This window comes from Clarias gariepinus, chromosome 19 (genome assembly GCF_024256425.1).
Source record: "Clarias gariepinus isolate MV-2021 ecotype Netherlands chromosome 19, CGAR_prim_01v2, whole genome shotgun sequence".
NCBI classification, from domain to species: Eukaryota; Metazoa; Chordata; class Actinopteri; order Siluriformes; family Clariidae; genus Clarias; species Clarias gariepinus.
The window spans coordinates 27675001-27689900 of record NC_071118.1 but is presented as its reverse complement, the minus strand read 5'-3'; the positions used below and the strand labels follow the sequence as shown (position 1 = coordinate 27689900).

At 39.9% G+C, this 14900-nt stretch overlaps 1 protein-coding gene across 1 annotated transcript in view; it reads right to left on the bottom strand.

Annotated features, from left to right (window-relative positions):
* aff1 (AF4/FMR2 family, member 1) overlaps window positions 1-14900 on the bottom strand; it is a 50463-nt gene that overhangs the window by 1943 nt on the left and 33620 nt on the right. Inside the window, exons 7-18 of the mRNA XM_053479236.1 lie at window positions 13441-13495; window positions 13068-13236; window positions 9375-10253; window positions 7011-7114; window positions 5433-5646; window positions 4717-4859; window positions 4535-4598; window positions 1422-1558; window positions 816-887; window positions 573-666; window positions 440-480; window positions 132-325 (exon numbers count right to left, since the gene is read on the bottom strand). Of these exons, the coding sequence (XP_053335211.1) occupies window positions 132-325; window positions 440-480; window positions 573-666; window positions 816-887; window positions 1422-1558; window positions 4535-4598; window positions 4717-4859; window positions 5433-5646; window positions 7011-7114; window positions 9375-10253; window positions 13068-13236; window positions 13441-13495 (2166 nt within the window). The remainder of the gene's footprint in view (window positions 1-131; window positions 326-439; window positions 481-572; window positions 667-815; window positions 888-1421; window positions 1559-4534; window positions 4599-4716; window positions 4860-5432; window positions 5647-7010; window positions 7115-9374; window positions 10254-13067; window positions 13237-13440; window positions 13496-14900) is intronic.

Below are 14900 nucleotides of genomic sequence, written 5' to 3'. Positions count from 1 at the left end.
CTAAACATTCTGTTGGTCATGTGACCACACGAATAGCCGATTTCCTTTCTAAGTGGGCGGTGGCCAAAGCGGTGAAAGAACGCACACCTAGCGTGCGATGACCTTTAACCCCGCGTGCGTCCTGAACGTACCGGTGCGCGTGCGAGCCAACTCCTCGGCCTGTTCCCACGTCTCGTGAGCGCTGAGGAAGAGAGCGGTGATGTTGATGTACGATGACGCCATCTGCTGGATGAGCTGAGGAATGGACACGGTGGTGGTGCTGCTGCCGGGATTGGAGACGACCGAACTCGCCGGGGAAGGCATCGGGGACATCGGGGACGAGCTCCTGAGGAGACAGACAGACAGACGCAGGAGATTTTACACGGTTCCTTTCGCTCATGTGTCCCAAAAAAAAAAAACAGCTTCACATGAAGACATGAAGGAGGACACCGGGACTTACTTTGAGATGCAGGGGGAAGGAGCCTGCACCGTCCTGGAGTTCTGCAAACACCAAGAAACACAAAAACTAATGAGCGACCGCCGAACAACACGAGGCTACGGCTTATTCGGGATACTGAGCACGGAGCTTTCACCTTGAAATACTCGGTGAGTGTGCGGGAATACTTCAGTGCAGATTCACGTTTACAGCGAAACATCGCCATCTGCAGGAGGGCCTGGCATCGCATGCTGCAAAAACAAACAAACAAAAAAACTAACAGTTCAGAACACGCGCATTCATATCACAACAATACGAGACCATCAAGACTAAATAAATAAATAAATGTATGAATAAATAAATGGACAAATCATCAGATAAAAAGTATTTCATTACTCACCATAGTACTAAGAAGTCTCGTTCTAATGCTGGAGCCGAGGGGTCTAAGTAGTTCTTCAGCTTCAGGATGAATCTGATTAAAAAGTTAAAAAAATATATATATACTGAAAATGTAAAAAACCTCCAAACCACTCGAGCATTCCTTTAAAATCGAGCATTATTGTTCTGAAAATTTAATTAAAGTACTGCTGAGCCACGCCCACCAGAAAACAGCAGAGCTGAGAAACAAGCCGGGGGGCGGGGCTCTTTTTATTTGAAGTCACAACAGGGCAGATTTATAAAATCCTGGCTAATACAAAAACGGTCAAGGACGAGACTTAATCTGAAACGAAGATGAGGAAGATAAAAAAAAAAAAAAAAAAAATACGAGGCGCAAAAAATTACACCAACACTGTATTTGTATGTATTAAAATTCTGCTTCTGCAATACAATAATTCCATAAATTAATCCCCTTATATGATCAATCCTTTACATGCACTCTCAAGTCCATAAATGAATTGAATGACATGTCCTTTGTGAGCGCGCACACACACACACACACACACACACACACACACACACACACACACACACACACACACACACACACACACACGCGTGCACTGACCTGATGAGATCTACGGTGTCAGAGAACATGGTGTATGCTGATTTGGGCGTCTGGGGATCCGTCTCCATGGCGATGCCGCTTTCTACAAAGGACATGGCCGCATCCAGGTAACTCAAGGCCTTCCCCATTTTATCCGCCTGTGAGCAGACACACACACACAACAGGATGAGTGACACACACATACACACACCTGAACACGATTATTCAGCATCATCCTAACCGTTCCCTTAGAGAGCCTCCGTTATATAACGCAGGCATCATTAACTAAACTGATCACATATCAGCAGGTGTGAGAGGTCACAGTCTAACCGTCTAACCGTCTAGCCGTCTAACCCTACACAGACACGATTAGAGTCTCCGCGGGTCTCTGAGGTTCCTGATATTAATTTTGCTTTTCAGTAGTTTCGAGGGAAGTCGTCAGGACAAAGAAGGTCATACTTAACAGGACAAGTGGCACTTAATATCTCGTTAATGTCAGGAGGATGGTGATGAGCGACTGTTTATAGCTGCTAGAGACCCGGGGTCCGTTCTTCGTACGTCGCTTGACACGTCCGAGATGAACTGACACATCTAAGATGAGATCATCGTGCTAATTACGATCTGGCTAAGTTGGTTCTTAGAGCCACACCTGTTGTTGATGATTAGTGGAGCTGGATTGAGTTGTTCAGGATTATTGCGCGCTCGTGCGTTGGTTTAAAGGCGATATGCATCGACAGTAGAAACACTGATCACAACCCCTCCGATTGGTTGACCAAATGGAAAAGGAGCAGCTACATTTTTTTTGTAACACGTGTTATGCGCTGAAATGCCCCCCTGCCATGGATTAGCCCCCCCCACATAATCGATATCAAATATTATATTAGAACATAAATTCATAGGTTAATGGTTAACAAATTACATGAGACAATAAAATAAAATAAGCTTTATGTAAATATATATGTTGTATATGAAAAAAAATAAATATTGATATTATTTTCATATACTGTACAACATGTATACTTTTGGATTTTTTGATAATAAAAATAGTTTAGTCTAATTTTTTATCATAAACAATATTTATTTTTATTATATATAAATGTTTATTTGCATATTCATGATAAACCTCTGAAAAATAAACGTGTTATTTTGTATTAATGGTCTTGACGGCTGTCCCGTGCCGAGGGTTTATTATAATAGTAATATCATAACTGATAATAATAAACATATGAATTTATGTTATATAATATTTGATAGCGATTATATGCAAGATACTTTTCTTTTCCCACGCGAGTCAGTCCGCGTCAGTCGTGCTCTTTAACCAATCAGATGTGACCTCGCCATTTCAACCAATCATAACCCGGCAGGAGCGCAGCCTAAATCCTGTTTACATGAAATAAACCTGCTACTTTTGTTATAATTATAAACAAACATATCGGGCATTTCTCTCCCCCGCCGCAGCAGACTGCGTTGTGTGAACAGTTTAGAGCATCTGTACTATTACAGAGAAGCAACCCTTTTCTACTTGAAATACAAAATACAAAATGAATTTTTAAATAAATAGGTTTTGGAGTCAGTGTGGCAACAGATGAATCGTTACTGAACAGACCGTTCACTCCCAATCTCTAATAACTCCAAACAGAGTAATGAGTACAACATGCTGCTCTTTAGGAAATTAAAAATTGGCATTCTTACAGGAGCATTTTGTCATGATATTAAATGAAACAAACATCTCAAGACGTGCTGTTTGAGGGAACTAATTAACATTGGTGTGGATATAGTGACTCCGCCCCCTCACACCACGCCATCGCTAATTATTGGATATATATATATATATATATATATATATATATATATATATATATATATATATATAGGGCAAAATTTGTATATTATTTTTTTTTTCTTCTCTCAAAATCTTTTTTTATAATATAATAGTCTATAAAGACGCCTTTGATAAATGAAGAACGTACTGAAATCTCAAAGCTACCGCAGATGTTTACTTCCTCTGCGTCCGCAGGTTTCGAGACAATCTGTTCCCAGGTAGATGATTGAAGAGAAGACGGAGCGACCCGCGGGGATTAAAGCTAAATGCAATGTTCGTACTGAAAAAGTTTTTTAGGCCAAGTCACGGAGGAGGCAGAAGCGTACACGGCGCGGCCCACGCGTACTCGGGATACTATTTATTTTTCCAGAGTGCTCGCTCAGTCGGCTCCAACCACGACACACACGAATAAATCTAAGCGAGGCATCGCCAGGCGAGAATGGTCCACTCTGATATTTTAATCCTCTACTGATAAACACACAGGAGCTCACAGATCCGTGATGTAAACATTTGCATTGGTCATGTGACCCATCTGGAATATTTTTCAACATGAAGCCTATTTAAATTCGTTTCCCTAGCACATTTATTTACTCAGATATTCATACTTCAAATGGTGTCAAATGTTTTGGGACACCCTGTACTGTATATGGCTCAGAGAGAAGCTTTTGGACCTTAACAACTAGCTCCAAACTTTTACATTTTATGGTGGCAGCAAGCTGTGACCAAGGAGCGACCTCTAACGCGCAAGTTCCAAAGGGCGCAGTTCCTTTAATGACCACTAGTTGGCTCAAAAAAAAAAATCCAATCCATGTTAAGCTATATAATTATGTATAATCGCATCATTAGAGGCGTGGCTGATTTGAGAGACAGCTGCAATACTGTACAGCGTTGTTGACGCGGGCGATGTGTAGCGTACGGATGATGCCTTTCAATCGAACAGAACGTACCGTTAGCATTTTAGCTGTAGCTAGCTTGTGGTAACGGAGGTAAGCAGGTGTGTTAAGGATTAATCGTAGTTTAGGTGGAGTCGGAAAACCTATGGGTGATGTCACTTCATCAAATATACACAAATCTAAGCTTTATCATCTACTGGACATACACACCTATAAACAAGGGGGTACAGTAGTGTTGTTTGGAGCACTGTGAAGCTATTTACGCTCTCCTGGACTCTCAGGGTTAAAAACAGTTATAGTAATAATAATAATAATACAACGATTTTCCAATACGAGCGTGAACTCTCAATTTCACACTCGTTGCGTTTTCTGTCAAAGTCGCAACGTGAACGAGTGAACGAGTGAGCGGGAAGCGTTACCATGGCGTCGGCTTTGTGCTTCAGCTTCTTGGCCTCCTTCATATGATGATCCACAGGATACTGCCTGAAAGAGACAGAGGAACATCCTGCATTTTAAGAAAAAGTAATAAATAATAATGACACATATAAATATCACACATCTTTGCTGCTCGAGAAACGGGTATTTTTGGATTTCATCGTACTTGTCGTCAAACTTGAGCAGGGCTCTGTGCGCTGCCGGGGCTCTACAGGAAGACGAGGACGCGGACGCGGGCGTGGACGAGGACGCGGACGAGGACGATGGTGGCGGTGGCTCCGGGGCGGACGTGCTGCTCTTTGGGGCTGTCTGTAACGCAGGGGATTTAATTTTTTATAATTATATTATCTAAATTAATAAACACAGTTTTGCGCGAGAAAAAACAAAACAAAAAACAAAATATATCTAGCACCACAATAAATAAATAAATAAATAAATAAAAATTACAAACCTAGTCAATAAATAAATGAACACATAAAAGGATAAATAAAATAATAAATGAAGTTTTTGAATCCCTCTTAATGTTTTTTTTCTCCTATTATTATTTTCTTATGTTTTACATACTGTATTATTTTATTATTTAAATCTATGTTAATTCCTAGTCTGTAAATTTCGAGGTTAGGAGAGTGTCCACAAAGTTCTGTACCAACTGGATAGAAATAAATAAATAAATAAATAAATAAATAGATAGATAGATAGATAGATAAATGGATAAAGCCTTTATCTAACAACTTGCTGAACTTTTTCACTATTTTCTCTGAACACACTAATATACGAACCCTGTGAATAGGGCGTATGAGACACCTTGTCCTACTATAAAAAAACAAAAACAAAAACAAAAGCGGCTTTCCATCTGTACAGCGGCTCCATTGCGCCTCGTACCTTGTCGTTCTTGGCGTGCTCCTCCCTGCTCGAGCTCTTCTTCTTGTGCTTGCTGGCCGCGGTGCTGGCGGAGGTGCTGGTCGAGGTGCTGGCCGCGGTGCTGGTTTCCTCCATCTCTCCCGAGCGGCGTTTGTGTCCCGGGTTGTGAGGAGCGTGAGCCTGGAGCTTCTTGCTGCTCTTCTTGTTGGTCTCCTCACGGCTGCTCTTCGGTGCTCTGTGACAGGGAGGATGAGAACACGGTCAGAGCTTCTTTACACTGGAAGATCAGGGACTTTCCGTTTCAGTACTCACGGAGGTGTAAAGGTCTGTCCCGTAACCGCCCGACACACTCGGCTTAGTCATTTTAAAAATCAAACAGATACATGGATAGAGTGTATTGTTTAAAACAAAAGTTTAAAATGAAGATATAAAATTACGATAAATCCATGCTGCAAGAACTATACATCACCACGTAGTTTATTAATTAACCAATTAAGCAAAAAAATAATAAATTCATGCCTGTATAAATGCCTGTCATTAAAATCAAACTAAAAAAATAATAAAAATATATAAACTTTATATAAATGTAAGAAAGCAAAGAACACCCTCTATCAAAAAACATACAGAATGTACAATTTAAAAACTAAAAAATTCTGTAAGAACAAAAATGAGCAAACTAAAAAATAAGAATTAAACAAAAAAAAAAACAAAAAAAAAACACCTACACTGTAAGAAACCAAACAAAAAACCCCAGACAAACAAAAAAGAATAACAATTCATATAAACACCACCCAAAATTTTTTTTTTTAAATGTAAAAATTTAAAAAGCTAAAAACCTACTGTACAGTCAGACAACAACTAAAACAAACCTTTTTAAAAGCAAGAACCACGAAAAAACTGAAACACGAAACAAAAAAACTATTTTACTATAAACCTTTTATTTTACAAATAAATCTTAAATTTTTATTTTAAATATTATAAAAAATTTACTTTTCTTTCATTTAAGCCAATAAATTGAACCCAGATATTACGCTGGATAAAGTTTTAAACTGCTGCAAAATCTGTAAATAATAAAATATAATAAAATAAAATAAACATAAGATCATTAAACCTAATTCTAGATAGTTTAGCTTCTTTGTATAAACAGATGCTTAAATTTTATTTTTTAAGAAAGAAACTAAGAATTTATGCTTAAAATAGTAAAAGATTTCTATAAACAGATTTAATATTCTTAGATCTGGTTTGTTGTGATCTAATAATAAGAAACTGTTGACTCGTGTCAGACATTATTTGCAGCAGGTTGAGAATAAATTGCCATGGCGATGTCACTGGTGTAACACCAACCGGTTAAAAACACCAGTTTTCCCAGTTAGCAGTGTCAGGGTGGTTAATTGGTTACATTTTAGTTATAATTACTCGTTGTGATATAATATGTTAATTTAACTCCAACTAATTATAACACATGAGCCCCGTAGAACTTTCTGCTGTAACAGTGGTGTGTGTACAAGTGTGTGTGTGTGTGTGTGTGTGTGTGTGAGTGATGTGCGTGTGTGTGAGAGAGATGTGTGGTGTGTGTGTGTGTGTGTGCTGGTGACTCACTCTGTTTTGCTGGAGTTGGGCTGAGATGAAGACGACGCTTTTCTCTCTTTGTCCTTTTCCAGTTTTAGCTTCTTTTTTGGCACAGAAAGCTCACTGTGATCACCCTGAGTAAAAATAACACACACACACACACACACACACACACACACACACACAGTCATCTTCAAATCTGGGTCACTCATTGACCCTTTTTTACACCCCGGTTCATAACGACTTGCAGGTCCGGGTCGAGTGATGTGACCATAAACCCTCATACATCAAAAAATCAACAATTATGAAAGAGTTAATATTAAATGATATTTAATATTTTTATATTTTTAAACTCCAAATGAAAATAAAAAAACTCTTTACATTTTCAACTTAGGTCTAAATGACCTGGTTTTTATTTGTATAATGAAAATATCTTAATGGCAAAATATCAGAACTCGACTGCAGGCTGTTGATAAGAGTAATCGATGCTTGGAGAGTCTGATAACGTCCAAAAATATGTTTGGCCAAAAGTATGTGCACCCATACTGTATGCAGTTCTTCTCCAAATAACCTTAGTTATACAGCATGCCTCTGAGAGCTGGAACTAACAAACCTAAAGCCTAATCGATGCTCCTGTTAGACCCACAGAGCCAGCTCCATGCAGACATTGTGTGTGTTAGTTCTTTTACTCCAACTTTAATCTATCTCAAGGCTCGACTGAACTCTTCCCCACTAAACACCTCCCAGATATGAACTCGAGCCTCCTTGACGTCGCGACATCAGCTCTAAATGAATCGGTGTAAATGACCGCGCTCTAATTAGTGGAAATCCCTCAAAGATAAGTGAAGCGCATTATAACAGCAAAGTAGGAATGGAGCTGGAAGGGGATTCTCAACAGGCACTTACAAGAGTCTGATGGTCAGGGGTTGCCCATACAGTGTGGCTCTAACGTTCAATGTGTTTCTAAGTCAAGATGCCTTGATGCCATATTCCCTCTGTTACATAAGGAGTCATACAAACTTGTAGGATTTGATCAGAAGGTTTAAGTTCCCTACTTGACCACCAGGTGGCAGAGGTGACCAAAAAGGCCCAGGTGTGTCTTCAACGCACTTCCAGTGACATGCACACTCATACATTCCCTGCCACGATTAATAACTCCGGTGTCACTTCGAAGAGGACGGGTTTAAATACGATCAAATCCCGATAATACTGTAAATCTACATAAATCTGCGTTTCTTTTCCTTCCAAACTGAACTTTCTGATCTGATCTGCGATCTTTTCCATGGAACCTGTTCATGTTGAAGTGTTTAATGATTTACTTACTGCTTCTCACTCCAGGGCTGTTACTATTCTTATTTTAGTGGGTTGCATATTTATATGCATGCGCGCGCGCGCACACACACACACACACACACACACACACACACAAGTTGATGTTTGACACACCATGTTCTCAGATGTTTTGCAAGCCAGGGATCGCTTTACCTACAAGAACAAAACCTCAGCACTGATTGATTTTCTGAACATAATACAACTCTTTAAATTCAAGATGGCAGCAAGCCAGTACCCAGGATCAATACCGGGGTGGTGCAGGGGCAGATAGTGTACAGGGGCAGATGTGCATCAGAATTATGATGGAAGGGAGATTAAAATAGTTTGTATGTAAAGAGACTCAATGGTGTTTTGTGTTAGGACTGATTTACATTAGATTTAAACTTGATTATATATTCCTAATATAAGCATTTTTTAAACTGTATTACAATAAACGTCTGATCATTATGATAAATAAATGTTTAAACAACGCTTAAATAAATTTGGCATGTTGCAGGACATGACAAATCCCTCCGTAATAAATGCGCTGAAATAAACAAAACTGGGATTTTTTTTCTTAAGGTGCAAATTTTTCACGAATATTGCCAAAAGCCGTGCATAGTCACATGACTAGGGCTCATTATAATATCTGACGAAGAAACGCAACTGAGATAGCGCTGACGAGAAGGAGATGCGAGCGACCATGTAAGACAGCAGTTTGAAAGATGGAGATCAAAGTCCCTTGTTATGTTCTTAATCACAGGGAGTCCCTCAAGGCTCAGTACTCGGTCCACTCCAAAATTTATACATTATCTCTCGGAACGGCACATTTCACACTCGTTAAAATGGCACTTGGAATACGTCCTGATCTCAGCAGTGCGGCAAGGCCCTATACATCGTGCAAAAGCGTAGGTACGGTAGTGCGAGTGGCAAAAAGTAAAAATTCATGTTAAATTATGTAAATGTGCTGAAAAACGATAGCAGCAACAACAACAAAAACAACAGTACCATTAACTCAAACATATAACACTGTATAAAACTGCTAGCATCCTGAAAAATCAAATCAGGTAAAGAGAAACTCACAGCTCTTTTCTTGCTAGCTTTACCAGGATCCTTCTCCTGCTTTGGTTTCTTTAAAGGCGTCTCCACATGAACGGTGGTTGGCGTCTTCGTCGCTTTGGGTACCTGTGGCACTCTGGAAAGCTGGCTCAGCTGGAACTTCACCACTAGAGCGAGAGGAGCGTCACCGTTAGATTTAGACGCTGCCGATTTGGATTTCCTGTCCGTCGTTGGCGAGTGAGCCCGGCTCTTTTTGGAACTCTTGGACGTCGCAGGAGTTACAGTTACACTGTTTTTGAGTGGTGGAGACGACGGCTGGATAGGCTCCGCCTCCTTTTTGTCCTCCACCACCACCACCATCGTGGCAGTCTTAGCAACCGATTCTTTGCTATCCCTTTTTTCAGAAGACGAACGTTTGGCTGTTTTTTTGCTCTCGGATTTCTTCTCGTGGCTCGTTTTCGTTTTTACCTTCGGCCTTTCTGTAAATGTTGCATGTTTGTTGCGTGGCGTTACCTCCACGCTTTCTACATGCAGGCTGCTCTGGGATTTGGTGCTCTTGCTCAGGTGGTTCTCACCTACCGCTTTTCGGTTTCCTGCCTCCGTACTGGCAGTAGACGCAGGTTTGTGGCTTACATGCTGGCTCTCAGGGGCAGCGGTGGCTTTGGCCTCGGAATTGACGTCGTTTAACTCAGGCTGAGAGGGGGGAGTCCGGGAGTTGTAGTGTTTCTTAGTTTTGGGTTTGGAGTCTTCCTCGGAGCGAGTGTGCGCTTGGGATCTGGTGCTGGTCGCAGGTTTGGGGTTGGGTTTCGGCGCAACGTCGGCGTGGTTCTGAGGGTTCAGGCTCTGCTGGCTTTCCTTGATCCAACTAATCAACTGCCAGCTGATGTCTTTCTGCCCTTCGGCCTGAAGTGTACAAACAAACACACACGCATATATAAATAAAACACACACATATACTGTACATATACACAGTGACAAAAGCAGACAGACAAAAAATAAAACCTGCATAAAGGCGTGTAAGTCGTAATATAGCGAGGTTTAAGGAAGGAGTCTCCAGTGTCAGCCCTCTGAGATTACTCTTTATGGCTTGGCTAACATGACAAGCTTGACGTCATGAGACAGAAGAAAAAACTTCACACTTCACAAACGTAGTGTGTTTTAAGATCAACTCCCATTTGTGTTCATGTTCATTGTGCTAACCCTGAGCAACTTCTAAAAATATGGAACTTCTTTGCTGATGCCAAAGCGAAACCCACAGACTGCTTTTCCCAGACTTTTCGTGGTTGTATAAAATAAGAACGCGGCTGGAACCCTTTTATGTCGCTGTTGACCTTTAGTGACCTGGAGAATCCGCGCTCCCGGGTAGAACCAGACGTGGGCACGCCGAAGCGCAACCGCCAAACCCCCACTGCTACTTTCTACTGTGGGCAGCTTCAACCATGTGAAATATGTTCTGTTATTGCCCAGGACACGCAGTGATCTCTCGCTAACGAAGCGAAAGTGTGTTTAGGCCTTGATCCGCGCGTCCAGTTCCGTTGGGGCGACTGAAACGAAAGCCGTAAACGCACTGAGCACGGAGGATCAGTTTTCAGGCTTTTCTCATCACTTTTAATTCAGAACGCGGATCAATTTTAGCTTTAACCGAACCGTCTGAGAGAGAGCTCGAAATCCTGACTCATCACAGTCACGCTGCTTTTTTTCCCTCCTGTTTCTCCATCTATTTACTGTTAAAGGTGAAGTATGTACAGTACACTATATGGTTCTGGCTGCGCGGTTTCTTTTAGCAGAGAGATTTAAAATTAAAAAGAGGTCTCTGTGGTCCCAGACCTACACCGGGTACCGATTCTAGTGAACTGTACCGTTGTGCATGTTTTAAAAGCAAGACTAAGAAGAATTCCAGACATTTATCCTGAACCTGTGAGATGTCATAAAGGTCATTAGAGTTAAGCACAGCGTATGAAATAACGATTTCCAACATGCTTGAAATTTTTTTTTTATGTAGTCAGAGATTAATTATAAAAACAGCGCAGCAGTTCAGAAGTTATTTAAATGTGTATTATTGCAGTTTTTGTAGACTGCGTTGGTGGTTCGTGCTTTGTTGTATCTATAATGGAACAGACTGTATTAAAAAAACAAAAAAACTGTCGTCACGCAAGGTCTGTCATCACCCATATGCCTAAACCCTAGTTAATTCATAAATAAGCAGCTGGGTGCAGAACACAGAGCCTGGCTGCTGGTTAGAAATAGAGCTATCAATATCAATACGTTAGACGCGATTAATCTAAAAATATTAACATGTTACAGGTAGTCCCCAACTTATGAACGAGTTCCGTTCTGGAAGCACGTTCATAAGTTGGATTTGTTCTTAAATCTGACAAAGTGAGTCTTATACACCTTTGACACGAGTATACAACAGGAAGCATATCAAAATCTGTTCCCTTTCCCCACACTGCCATCATGTGGCCAAAAACCATAAGTGTGCCTAAAGAAATGAATCTAACACACGTCAAATGTAACTCGCTGAGCCTTTAAATTTGCAAGGGGAATCCCAGACGTGATTTTATCTCAGAGCTGTTTTTCACTGTATTGGACTGTTTTGTTGAGGATTTTTCAGAAATTAGGATAATTTACTATCAGGACAGCTTTACAGGACAGACATTCTCTCATCATCATCATGCGCCCGGACTGATTCATTGAAACCGGTAAGGCCGACTCATTTCTCCCGCAGCCCCACACACTATACGGGACTTTAGACATTTTGTACATTCATTTACACACTGAAAATATTTTATATAAATTGTAAATATTGGTATCTGGTGCACTGTGATATTTGTGTCTATTTGTCTATTTTTTGTACAATACACGTGAGCTACTTCTGTAATTAAACCGGAAGTGGAAAAGAGGTCCGTTCCTATCTGTTTGTAACTCAAATGTTCGTAAGTCGGGAACTGCTTGTAGTCAGATTAATTCTGATTTACTAGATTTAATTTTTACATTATTTTAACTGAAGCATAATCTTAACTGATCATAAAACTAATTATGTTTAATTTTAACTGATGTATTTACATAAAACTTCATGACATGAACCTTTTAAAAAAGAAAAATAATAATAAATGAATAAAATATAAACCACAGGAAGTGGAGCAGGGCTCAATGCCACAATGAAATGGCTAAATGCCACTCTGCACGCTAAACTACTAAAGCGTGTGCTCTAATAGAGACTCCGTGAGAGGATTTCTCAAAGTTGTGAAAAGGACAAACGACGAATGGAGTTATAGTGCAAAGAAAATTAACTAGAAAGCATGTGTGGGTGTTTTTTTTGTTTTTTTTTGCTGTTCCTGACAATGGACTGGGTCTGACATGGCAAATCATTTCTTATACAAACATTATTACTGTGTTTAAAATGGTGCATTTTGTTGTTGTTCGCCCACACGCATAGAGGAACGAGATTCAGAGATCTGCTGCGCGTGACAGCAGGTTCATTTGATTTCCTACAGAACAAAAAAAGACAGTCAGTTTCTGTCTCGTTGTGTGTGTGTGTGTGTATGCAGTCAGATCATGTCTCTACTTGTATACCATTTAGGTGTTGAATTTTTTCGCTGATCCTGAAACACTGCTCGTGTGTGTGTGTGTGTGTGTGTGTGTGTGTATATAAAGTATAATTGTGCACTACTAATTTTTTTTTTTTTTTTTTACACAAACCGTGTGTTCATGTACCTTGGCTGGTGGCGTGTTACTCCTCTGAGCAGGTGGCGTCTCGTCTGTGCCGCTCTCGCTGCTCTCGCTGCTGGATTCGGACTCGGAGCTGCTCTCGGAATCGCTGGAGCTCCCAGACTCGCCTCCACTAGGGGGAGCCAATACGGCTGTACCGCCGTCTTCACACACACTAAAACGAAAATCATGGAAACGCATCAGTACAGAACCGGATCACATAGTCAGACTTTTTGTTTGTTTGTTTTTTTTTGCCTTCTTTCAGGCGGCTCTAAAGGTTATCATTTTGATGTGGGCGACTCTAGACTGTAGATTTTACGGTAGACCGACGACACACACTGTGCACTCTGAAATGTAGAGGAAGGTTAATGAGACTCACACTGGGTGCTGGTGAACGGGTGACAGCGCAGCTTTCGGTGGTGACTCACTGTGCTCTGAGAGAGAGAGAGAGAGAGAGAGAGAGAGAGAGAGAGAGAGAGAGAGAAGAGTAAACAAGTGACACACAAGAAGACGAGAAACTTGTGAAATGAAGAGGAGAAACTTGTTCACTGATTTCTGGAAATCTCCTGGGGTTAAATGCGCTTTGCAACACTCACACACACTCACACACACACTCATCTGGTATACAGTTAGGAAAATAAAACCACTTGGCACTTGGCATTCAATAGAAAGCATTTCTCATAGAATAAATAAATATAAAAGTAAACGCATAATATTAAAACAATTTAGACTCCCATAATAATTAATTTCACTCTTATATACATCACGTGCATCTCTCTTCAGACTTCTTTAGGCTGTGTGTTTTATTTTATCCTGTATTATATACGTGTGTCCGAAATAAAATCAGGAACCAATAATTTTTTTAAAGAAAAAATATATATTTAAGTATAAATATAATTTCCTAAATATTCTTTCCACACTTTCTCAGCTGCTGTATCTGAGTTTTTTTTTTTCAGATGTTCCATTACTTTTCAATTCCAAAACTTTTCCAAACGTTTATATTAAGTCCTGAATTTTTCAAATGCCTGGTTTTACAATTTTTTTTTTTTTTTTTTTTTTAATACATTTTAAATACTCCTTTAAATTCTTCTTATGTTTAGGCATGTACTTAAATTTTTCCAGGATCTTAATATCTTTTAATATGCTATTTTTATTATAATTATTACACTACTTTCACAGCACTTTGAATTACCTAATTATTACCCAAATTTTATTAGTCATTTAAATCTTCAATTTTCTATAACACTCATCGTCAAATATATGAATTTATATACAGGGTGATTCACTCGAAAGAGGCCCCAAATATTCTGTAATAACTCTCGCTATGATGATAAATATCATATCAAATAAATAAATAAATAAATAAAAAAATAAATAAAAACCTTGCTTCGAACCTTGACGTACATTAAGTATAATCGATAGCATTACATGCGATGCTGGAACTGATCTCAATTTTCCGCTGGACACATTTCGCCGCGCCGCTCCATGTTCCTGGACATATCTGAACATAAGGCGTTCCAGGACACTCCAGCGTGTTCGAGGCTCCCCATAAACTGAAGAGCACATTGTACATTGTTTCGCTCAGATTGCTTCATCGAGAGAGAGCTATTACAGAATATTCGGGGCCTCTTTCTAGCGAATCACCATGTATTTATACACGTTTTTATTTGAGGTTGTGAACTGTTGCAGTACCTCTATGACCCTACAGGTGGCCCTACTCTATTCGCACATTGGCAGGCAGCTCAGCGTCCCGAAGGTAGGAGGGAATGATTTGCATAAATTTGTTTAGAATTGTAACAAAATAGGAAAAAAATGTGCATGATACCAACAGAATCGCAA